This window comes from Cryptomeria japonica, chromosome 1 (genome assembly GCF_030272615.1).
Source record: "Cryptomeria japonica chromosome 1, Sugi_1.0, whole genome shotgun sequence".
Classification (NCBI taxonomy): domain Eukaryota; kingdom Viridiplantae; phylum Streptophyta; class Pinopsida; order Cupressales; family Cupressaceae; genus Cryptomeria; species Cryptomeria japonica.
Genome location: NC_081405.1, coordinates 33,695,584 through 33,707,695, shown reverse-complemented (window position 1 = coordinate 33,707,695; position 12,112 = coordinate 33,695,584). Strand labels below are relative to the sequence as shown.

The 12,112-nt window shown below is 38.1% G+C and overlaps 1 protein-coding gene across 1 annotated transcript; it reads right to left on the bottom strand.

The window, feature by feature from the left end:
- Nucleotides 1-4,798: 4,798 nt before the first annotated feature.
- LOC131048652 (uncharacterized) lies at nt 4,799-5,584 on the bottom strand. Its single transcript, XM_057982692.2, has one exon. The coding sequence runs from the start codon at nt 5,582-5,584 to the stop codon at nt 4,799-4,801; it is 786 nt and encodes a 261-aa protein (XP_057838675.2).
- Nucleotides 5,585-12,112: the final 6,528 nt, after the last annotated feature.

Below are 12,112 nucleotides of genomic sequence, written 5' to 3'. Positions count from 1 at the left end.
CCAAAAATTATTAATTTACCTCCTTCTCGGTTGCATACAAAATTGTTTCCTAATGCCACGACCTCCCCTATCATCTCGGGATATGATTTCAAATCCGGCCTTGCTTACCATGATATCTTTCATAAATTAAGATGTCATGTGCCACCCGAGGGAGCTCCCCCTCTCTATTCCAAATCTTGATTTTCCTACTCCGTACTGCCTCATTGGCGGCCTAGTCAACACTCATGTTGGCCTCTCTATAATCATGAGAAATGTAGCACTGATCGAACCCCTCAAGCATCTCCCTGCCGAGTCATTGATATTTTTAATTGTCCACGATGGTTGGTGTTTACCAAGGAGGTAATTGATAATGTTTATAGAATCTCCCTCCAACCATAACAATTTGACTCCTAGATTGTGTGCTAATTTGATACCTTGGAGGGTGTCCATAGCTTCAGCCAGATGATTAGTCTGATTCCCCAAGGGAAAGGGCACTGCCCCAATACAAAAGCCAACACCATTCCAGATAACTCCACCACAACCACTAGGACCTGGGTTACCTTTAGCAGCCCCATCGAAGTTAGTCTTAAACCAGTCATTACGGGGAAAAGACCAGATGCACATACTTCTTTTGATTTGGTTGGTATTGATGTTCATGTGGGCTGGGATGTTCTAGTTCTTGAGAACATCAAAATCCTCCTTACTATAGCAGTAATGATCTCCCCTAGCCATCACATTCTCAACAAAATTATATTTTATCTTAGCCCAAAACACCTCAGAGGGGTTAATATCATTCTTGAAGATTCGGTTATTCCTCTCTTTCCAGATACCCTAAAGGATGTGTGGAAAAGAAAACTTTCATAAATTTCTTATGGTCAGATTGTTTGTATTACATTACCAACTCTTGAAGCAGTCTTGAATCTCCTCAAGGAACACCCAATTCAAACCCCACTATTGAAAAAACGTAGCCCTGATAGGTTGGACATAAGGACAGTGTATAAAAATGTGGTTTAGGGATTCCTCATCATTGAGACAAAGATAGAATCTTCTGGGGATGCAGAACCCCTCTTTCTCAAGTTATCTGTGGTTAGTATCTTATTTTACAAAAGATTCCATAAAAAAATATTAATTTTAGGAGTCAAACCTGGATGCCAGGCCTTAGCCTAGCAGGGGCTAGGGTCTTGATACTGAGCCAACATAAGAACACCAAATGACACATAATAATTCCCTGAAGAGGCACCACTTCACACCATGTGGTCCTCCCTTCTAGGATTTAAAATTGCATGGTTGATCACTACATTTACTTGCTTTAGGTTGGGATCAATAGAGTTGAGGTCCACCCACTTTTGATCTCTCTAGTAGTTAGCAACTTTAACACTGAACTTCTCCTTACATGTCTAGATGATCATCTACGAAACATAATTATTGAGAAGGGCTCCTCCAATCCAGGCATCATCCCAGAAATCCACCTTCTTGCCATTACCTATGACCCAAACTTTGCCTAAACTTACAATACCTTTAGCATGGATAACACTATTCTAAATTGTAGAGCCACTCGGTATCTGATCAGAGACAAGGAAATCTTCCATGGTAGGGACCACATGTAAGTACTTAGCCTTTCAAATATCATTCCACTCTCCATTTGCCTGATAGATTCTCCAAATTTATTTGGCTAGAAGGGTCTTGTTCAAGGTTCTAATATTTCTTAAACTTGGACCCCCCACCTTTTTGGGTTTATAGACATTTTCCCAGGCAATGAGGGCAACTCTCTTCTTCTCCTCAACCCCAGACCAGAAGAAAGCTTTTTGAATTTTCTCAAGAGCATCTGCAAATTTTCCAGGAATTTTGAATAGGCTTAAAGCATAAACCGGAAGACTCTGGAAAGAAGATTTTAAAAGCTGGATTTTACTAGCTTGACTAAGAAGGGTACCTTTCCAACCAACCAACTTCCTACTGAATCTATCAACAAGACTGTTCCAAAACACCTCTGTAGGTTTTGTGCCCAAAGGAAGACCCGGGTAAATAGATGGGGGCTTTCCAATTCAACAACCAAGGATCTAGGCCATCTTAATCTGTCTGTCCTCCGGGGTGTTGAAGAAGAAAACATAGATTTTCTCTCAATTAATCGTTTGACCCGAAGCATAACTATAATTTTTCAGAAGGTTCTCCATAGTGGAAGCATCTTTGATCAATGAAGTGCCCATTAAGATGGTATCATCAACAAATTGCTGGTGGGAACATGCTTTGAAACTAGAAGAGAGAGAGATTCCCAACAAAAGCCCCTGAGAAACAAATTTTCTAATAAATCTACCCAGACATTCAGTCAAAATAATGAAGAGAATAGGGGAGATGGGATCCCCCTACCTGATGCCCCTAGAATTTTTAAAGAAGAGGGAAGACACACCATTCACAATGACAGAGAAAGAAGGAGTTGAGATGGGTTGGTCAATCAACTGAATAAACCTATCACAAAAGCCAAAAGCACCAAGCACCTTACCCAAGAATCCCTAGTCCACACGATCATAGGCTTTAGGCAAGTCCATCTTCATCAGGAAGCCTTGTTTTTTTTACTCCACCAACGAGTGTATGTTTTCATGAATAGAAATGATAGAGTCAAGGATTTTTTTGCCAAGAATGAAGCCACTCTGTTGGGGCGATATTATAGACAGGAGAATCATTAGCAGTCTCCTAGTAACCACCTTTGAGATAATTTTATAGAAATAATTGCATAAGCTTATCAGACGGAACTTATCCATAGAATCAGCCCCAGGATATTTGAGAATCAGAACTAGAAAAGTAGCATTGAGTTCTTTTAAGATAATCCTAGCCCCAAAAAATTCTTGCACACCTTTAACCACATCACATTTGAGAATGTTCCAAAAGGCTTAAAAGAAGAACAATGGGAACTCGTCCGGACCTGGGGCTTTATTGCCATCAAAGGAGAAAACTTGTTTCTTAACTTCCTCCTCAGAGGGGATGACCACCAAAGCCTTGTTCTAAACTTCATTAATTATGGAAGGAATGGTCTCTAAGAGGGCCCTCTGAGAACAATCATCCAGAGCACAATCCATTGAGAGAAGAGATTTGAAAATATTCCTAGCTTCATTCCCAATCTCACCATCCTTCCTAGTTTCAATTCCACCAATTCTCAACTTTGAGATCCTATTTGCAGCTTTATGTTTCATAGAAGTCATATGGAAGAACCTGGTATTTCTATCCCCAACTTTAAGCCAAAGAGATCTGGACCACTATTTCCAAAATTCTTCTTCTCTTCTAATAATCTTATGATACTTAACAAGCACTTCATTTTCCTCCCTGATTGACACTTCATTATATCCACTAGTTTGGATTTTATCCTGTATTTCCTTAAGCTCAAGCTGGGTTTTGGGCTTGGCAGCAAAAAGATCCCCAAAAAATTCCTTGTTCCATTTCTTTATATTATCTTTCACGTACCTTAATTTTTTCACAATTCTATAGACCACCACTTCTGAATGACCTTCTCAAGGTTAGGATGGTCCAACCACATCCTTTCAAATCTAAATGAGAAGTTTATTTTAACACATATTCTCAACAACAAAAACCACAGGAAAGTGGTCAGAACCAATCCTAGAAATTGCGGATATGGAGCATAGATAATGGTTAAACCAATCATTAGAAATAAGGGCCCTGTCAAGTCTGACTTGAATAAGATCTTCCCCCGCCCTACGGTTGGTCTAGGTAAAATTGGCACCTTGGAGATCAATATCATGCAGACCCTGGTTATTGATAAAGTTTAAAAGATCCATTCTACTATCTAACTAAGAGGGGACACCTCCAAACTTCTCTTTGTCACAAAGAGGGGTGTTCAAGTACCCCATGACCATCCACATTTCATCTTTAAAAAGAGACCGAATGGCCTCCAACTTCTTCCAAAATTTACGTCTACCTAGTCTATTATTAGGGGTGTAAATATTAGTCAGGAGCCATGTGGTACCATCCCCTAAATGATGAAACCTAACAAAGGCCAAATTACTATCCTTCTTAACAAGCACCCCAGTAACACGCCTTAGATTCCAGAAAATGACAATGCCCCAAGAAGCACCATCCTAACTACCTCCTAAAACTCCCCCATCCTTAAAAAGATTAATCTTCTCAACTTTCTCTTTAGTCATTTTAGTTTCTTGGATAAGAACAATGTCTGGTTTATGTTCTCTAACTAAATTTCTAAGAACATCTTGTTTATGTGGACTATTCAATCCATGTATATTCCATGAAACAATTTTCATTTTCTTATTAGGGAACATACCTTATGGATGGTCATTTGAGTACCATCCGCTATATTCTTGCTTGCCTCTTGATCTCTGATCTGGATTTCTTTTTTTCTTTTAGGAGGAGAGGGGATAAAACCCGTATCAACTTTAGTTTGGTTTCTTGTCTTGACTGGAGTAGCTTGAGGGGTGGATTTTGACCCCTTTTTTCCCACTTTCTTTCATTCCACTACTTCATTAATCTGGCCATCTTCCTCTTGGATGTTGTAGGTGATTGTCTTCTGCTTGACATCATCAACCACAGCCTATTTAGCACTTATATTAAGCAGTGAGGTCACTGGGGACTGTTGGAAGGTAAATTTCACCATATCTATTGATTGTTGTGATTCTGACAATGAGATCCCTCCAAGGATCAAACACCTCTGGGCTTCTTCATAGTCGGGTCTAGGGCCATCTCTGTTAGTGTTTTCCATAATGCAATTCGAATCTGCTTCCTCATTGGTCTGTAACACCACCTGTATTTCTCCATCTTCTAAGTTATGACTTCGTTGTTCCTCTTGATTGGTGCCTTGTCATTCTCTCTCATCTTTGCCCATTTGATCCTCTTTCCCTTCTTCAAGCATTTGGTTTTCTGGGTTTTCTACATTAATGTTCCCTTGTTGCTTGAAGGTGTCAAGGACAATGACACTCTGGGCTTCTTCTACCATTTTCTCTTTTTCAACAATCTCAGGTTGCTTAGCAAGTTTTTTTGCTCTCCATTGCGTTGTCTTGTCTTTCTTCTCTTTCTCTTTGACAACCTGTAGAGGGCATTTTCTAGCCATATGCCCTAATTTTTTACAGTAAAAACATGCAAAAGGGACACTTTCATATTCCATAGGTTGGTTCCATTTCCCCAATCTGGAGTTAATCTTGATAGATAAGGGCATATCTGTGCCTTTCATAACTCCCACACAAATCCTAGAAAAGGTAAGTCTTCTTCTAACTGTTGTGATAGGATCCATAGATAAGAGTTCCCCAAAGGAGCTAGTGATTCCTTTAAAGACATATTCAACCCAAAACTCGAGGGGGAGGCCTGACAATCCGACCCAAATAGGAGCTTGTACAGAAAAGAATTCATTTAGGTCCATCTTAGGCGACCACTTTTGCAGAGCAAGCATTGATTTTCCAATCAACCAAGGACCATCACAAAGCACCCTCAACATGTGTTCCTTACATAAAAAGGCCATCGACAACGCACCTTTGGACATAGCAGTGATCTCCACTTGACCTTTAAGCACCCATTTACATTTTGCAAATGCCCTGACAACATAAATATTCAGCCTTGGGTCCAGAAATTTTCCAACCAGAGTTATTTCCATAAGGTTAATATTATGCTCAATCACTCGGTCTAGAAATTCAATAGCAAATCTACCCTTTTCTAGTTCTGAGATATTATGAACTGGAGGGAGCGAGGACTTTCCACTTGGTTTGACACCGAAAATAGAAGTCCATGACCGAGCGTTGTCCCTTCGAATAGGTCTTTGCCTTAGGTCTTCTCCAACACGGGATTATCCATTCCCCCCATCAGGATCGAGAGGCTTGTCGCCAGCTTGTGGGTCTGCCGAGTCCTTTCCATTTAGCTTAGAGGAATCAGGGCAGTCCCAGGATTCATCCTTTCCACCCTCCCCCTGGTTCACCTGTCCATTGCAGGGTTTCCCGCCATGTCCTAAGTTCAAATTCAAAGTTGCTCCCTTCTCCCACTCCCACATGTCTCCTTTTTTCTCGTATCTCAATATTTATTATTACCCAATAATTAAAGAATTTATGACTCAAGAGTTCAATGTTATGGTATTATGAGAACTTTGGAGTTCAAATCAAAGCTACAGCCTTCTAAAGGTCACAAAGTAGCTTGATGGAGTTTCACTTGATTTAGAACTTGGTGCTTTAAAGAAAGATCTTCTTAAGAATGACTTTTTTTTTCTTTTAACTAGCATGTTTTGGTGTGTTGAATGTTAACCTTAAAGGGGGTCCCTTAGCAAGGTGAAATTTATGACTGTAGGATTATATTTGTAGGAACAATGTAGTCATGGTCAAATGTTAGTGTATCTTATTGAGATTAATATTTTGTGTTGTTATAAGTGGCTGTAGGAAGTTATAAATCATGTAATTATTTATAACTTCATTCATCTCCTTTATATAAAGTCTCATCAGTTCTTTGAATAATAAATCATGCATCCATCATGCTCTTCAAAAAGATTTAAAATAGTAATATATGTCATTTCAGGTTTATAATTTATTTTGTTTAAATAATAAAAATAAATAAAACAACATGTCCAACAATAAGAAAATTAGGTAAAAGCACAATGCTATGTCACCCTTTTATAAAGGAAGTGACCAACACAACTAAAACTGTTTAACTTCGATTGCATAAAAGTGACATTTCTAGATTGGATTTCAAAATGATGTAAACTGATCAAATGTAGAAATATTAATGAAATTTATGTCTCTTATTTTTTTAAATTAAAAAACAAATTGATTTTTTTTTATATATTCAAAGAGATTTTGTTATTGCTAAAAATTAAGGGTTTTAGTCGGTGTTAGCAAAACAATGAAAACAAACTTATTTTTTCCTGATTTTAATTTTCCAAATAGAGGATATATATATATATATATATATATATATATATATATATATATATATATATATATATATATATATATATATATATATATATATATATATATATATATATATATGCAGTGCTAAAAAAAATTTAAATTTTGATGTATATTTTTCTCATAATAATATTTTGAAGTCCAACGTAGCTGAATTTGGCAGTTTTCATTCGACATCACCTTTTGTCTACTAAATTTAGCATTATCAAAAAAAAAAATTATACCCTTTTGGAGAAGATTCTCTCATCTAGTGAAAAATAATTTTTATAATTTTTTAAATATCATTTAATATATTTTTTTAAATTTTTAATCAGCCTCTTTTTTAACTTAAAAAATCTACTTGCAATGTTTAAAAAATAAAATTATTAAAAAAATTATGTCTAGATTTGTGATTTTGAGCTCTGCAAGAGGGTATTTTTTGATTTTTGTAAGAAATTATTCTACCTGAAGAAAAATACAGTAGAAGTGAAAAGTTTCAGAAATACAAACAAAATGTTGATTTTGCTACCACATCATGTGACACATAGGATAGTTCAGTCGAACTAGGTTTATATTAAAAATAGTTTGACAAAACTTAGAACTCTTGGTGCCATCTAGGAGCCACGACCACATCAACAGGCACCATGCGGTAGAAAAATAGTCTGGTTGAACTAAGTTCTGCCAGATTGCACCAATTAGCCCAAAGGGTGACACAACTTTGTGCTTTTGCCCAATTACATATTCGGTTAAAAAATTATAAACCAAGACATTAACCATATTGCTAAAGTAAAAGAAAAGAAATAATGAGGGCACTAAAAAATAATTTGTAGCAAACACAAAATCACTAGAAGACTTATGTTGATAGAAAAATACTAAAGTATATTTTAAGGTGGGTCATTTGGTTTCTTTGAGATTACGTATCAATATAGATAGAATTTTGTTAAGAAGAGTAAATCTAAAAATCTCTGACCTCGATATTGTGGACCCTACAAAGCTATGAGGAGGATAAGTGTTCAGTGGGGTATGAGTTGGAGATTCCCTAAAATAGCAGGGTGAATTCACAAAGCTGGTTCCCACTTTTGCCGACAAAGGAATTTGGTGAAAATGGGAATTTCGGATTTGCCCATGTTCAAGCGAAATGGAAATGTTCGCTCGGACTACCCCTGGGAGTCCGAGCGAACCAACCTTTTGACTTGGGGTCGCTCGAACATCGGGCGAGTTTTGGGTTTGAGCGAACCCATTAAAATATACCCCCCATTCGCTCGAACCCGTTGTGGTTAGGGTTTTTTTTTTAAAATTTATAAATATAAAAAATGACAGTTAAAAAGTCGTTATCAAATTTGACTTTTTCTGTCTAGTGGGGATTGGATGGAACCAGTCGTCAGCATCACGTCACCAAGCTTTGTCTGCAGCAGTTAGCATCTTTCCTATTTCAGTTTTCGACCTTTGTTATATCAGGTGCACAAAATAACCCTTTGTTTGGTTTAATAATGTCTTTTTTATTAAATTTGTAAATAATTTGTTTGTTAATTTATTTTTTTAATTAAATAATTATATATAGTTATTGTTTTTCAACATTTTAGAAAAATGTTCGATAATTTATTGTTTTTCATTATTTTAGAAAAATGTTTGATAATTTATTGTTTTTCATTATTTTAGAAAAATGTTTGATAATTTAATGTTTTGATTGAAATGTGTCAATTTATTTTTAAAATTACATAATTGTATAGATGTATATTTTTTTCAACATTTTAAAAAATTGTTATGAAAAACATAGAAAACTAACCTATAGTAAATCAAAACTTAGAAAAACATTAGCAAAAAAAAAAAAACGTTAGAAAAATTAATTTAAATAAACATTAGAAAATTTAGATAACAAATTTAAACAAATTAAATTTCCTCTACAATGTGACCCATTTTCACATCCTATTACATGCACAACATGACCCCTTAAGACCACATATGACACTATACGTTCCCTTAGGAGGTCATAGAGGATCACATATAACATAGTAGTGTACATGTATGACATTCCCTTTAGGATCACATCTAGTGTCCTAAGGGGTCATACATGGTTCTAAGGGGTCACACATGTGTTATAACACATGCATGACCCCTTAGAACCGCATATGACCCCTTATAAAATTGTAGTGTGAACGACATACCCCTTAGTCCATCAAATAGTGTCTTAACACATGCGTGACCCATTACAACCGCATATGACCCTTTATAAAATCCTAGTGTGAACGACATACCCCTTAGTCCATCACATAGCATCTTAAGGGGTCGTATGTGGTCCTAAGGGGTCACGCATGCATTAACACATGTGCGACCCCTTAGTAGGTCACATAGGACCCCTTATAACATCCTACTATACATATGACATTCCCTTAGGATCACATAGTGTCATAAGGGGTCATATGTGGGCCTGAGGGGTCATGCATGTTTTATAACATATGCATGCCCCTTAGAACCGCATATGACACCTTATAAAATCCTAGTGTGAACAACATACCCCTTAGTCCATCACATAGTGTCTTAAGGGGTCGTATGTTGTCCTCAGGGGTCACACATGCATTAACACATGCGTGACCCCTTAGTAGGTCACATATAACCCCTTATAACATCCTACTATACATATGACATTCCCCATAGGATCATATAGTGTCCTAAGGGGTCATATGTGGTTAGAACCACATATGACCCCTTGTAAAATCCTAGTGTGAACGACATACCCCTTAGTTCATCACATAGTGTCTTAAGGGGTCGTATGTGGTCCTAAGGGGTCACGCATGCATTGACACGTGTGACCCCTTAGTAGGTCACATATGACCCCTTATAACATCCTACTGTACATATGACATTTCCTATGTGTCCTAAGGGGTTGAATATGTGGTCCTAAGGGCTGACGCATGCATTAACACATGCATGACCCCTTAGTAGGTCACATATGACCCCTTATAACATCCTACTGTACATATGACATTCCCCTTAGGATCACATAGTGTCATAAGGGGTCATATGTGGTCCTGAGGGGTCATGCATGTGTTATAACATATGCATGACCCTTTAGAACTGCATATGACCCCTTATAGAATCCTAGTGTGAACGACATACCCCTTAGTCCATCACATAGTGTCTTAAGAGGTCGTATGTTGTCCTAAGGGGTCACGCATGCATTAACACATGCGTGACCCCTTAGTAGGTCACATATGACCCCTTATAACATCCTACTGTACATATGACATTCCCCTTAGGATCATATAGTGTCCTAAGGGGTCATATGTGGTTCTAACCACATATGACCCCTTATAGATTCCTAGTGTGAACGACATACCCCTTAGTCCATCACATAGTGTCTTAAGGGGTCGTATGTTGTCCTAAGCGGTCACGCATGCATTAACACATGTGTGACCCCTTAGTAGGTCACATATGACCCCTTATAACATCCTACTGTACATATGCCATTCCCCTTAGGATCATATAGTGTCCTAAGGGGTCATATGTGGTTAGAACCACATATGACCCCTTATAAAATCCTAGCGTGAATGACATACCCCTTAGTCCATCACATAGTATCTTGAGGGGTCGTATGTGGTCCTAAGGGGTTAACATGCATTAACACATGTGTGACCCCTTAGTAGGTCACATATGACTCCTTATAACATCCTCCTATACATATGACATTCCCCTTAGGATCATATAGTGTCCTAAGGGGTCATATGTGGTTAGAACCACATATGACCCCTTATAAAATCCTAGTGCGAATGACATACCCCTTAGTTCATCACATAGTGTCTTAAGGGGTCGTATGTGGTCCTAAGGGGTCACGCATGCATTGACACATGTGTGACCCCTTAGTAGGTCACATATGACCCCTTATAACATCCTACTATACATATGACATTTCCTATGTGTCCTAAGGGGTTGAATATGTGGTCCTAAGGGCTCATGCATGCATTAACACATGCATGACCCCTTAGTAGGTCACATATGACCCCTTACAACATCCTACTGTACATATGACATTCCCCTTAGGATCACATAGTGTCATAAGGGGTCATATGTGGTCCTGAGGGGTCATGCATGTGTTATAACATATGCATGACCCCTTAGAACCGTATATGACCCCTTATAGAATCCTAGTGTGAATGACATACCTCTTAGTCCATCACATAGTGTCTTAAGGGGTCATATGTTGTCCTAAGGGGTCACGCATGCATTAACACATGCGTGACCCCTTAGTAGGTCACATATGACCCCTTATAACATCCTACTGTACTTATGACATTCCCCTTAGGATCATATAGTGTCCTAAGGGGTCATATGTGGTTAGAACCACATATGACCCCTTATAGATTCCTAGTGTGAATGACATACCCCTTAGTCCATCACATAGTGTCTTAAGGGGTCGTATGTTGTCCTAAGGGGTCACACATGCATTAACACATGTGTGACCCCTTAGTAGGTCACATATGACCCCTTATAACATCCTACTGTACATATGACATTCCCCTTAGGATCATATAGTGTCCTAAGGGGTCATATGTGGTTAGAACCACATATGACCCCTTATAGATTCCTAGTGTGAACGACATACCCCTTAGTCCATCACATAGTGTCTGAAGGGGTCGTATGTTGTCCTAAGGGGTCACACATGCATTAACACATGTGTGACCCCTTAGTAGGTCACATATGACTCCTTATAACATCCTCATATACATATGACATTCCCCTTAGGATCATATAGTGTCCTAAGGGGTCATATGTGGTTAGAACCACATATGACCCCATATAAAATCCTAGTGTGAATGACATACCCCTTAGTCCATCACATAGTATCTTAAGGGGTCGTATGTGGTCCTAAGGGTTCAACATGCATTAACACATGCATGACCCCTTAGTAGGTCACATATGACTCCTTATAACATCCTCCTGTACATATGACATTCCCCTTAGGATCATATAGTGTCCTAAGGGGTCATATGTGGTTAGAACCACATATGACCCCTTATAAAATCCTAGTGTGAATGACATACCCCTTAGTTCATCACATAGTGTCTTAAGGGGTCGTATGTGGTCCTAAGGGGTCACGCATGCATTGACACATACGTGACCCCTTAGTAGGTCACATATGATCCCTTATAACATCCTACTGTACATATGACATTCCCCTTAAGATCATATAGTGTCCTAAGGGGTCATACGTGGTTAGAACCACATATGACCCCTTATAGAATCTTAGTGTGAAT

What these genes read in the sequence shown, in the direction of transcription:
- LOC131048652 (XM_057982692.2), bottom strand. Translation starts at nt 5,584, where the DNA reads ATGGAAATAACTCTGGTTGGAAAATTTCTGGACCCAAGGCTGAATATT.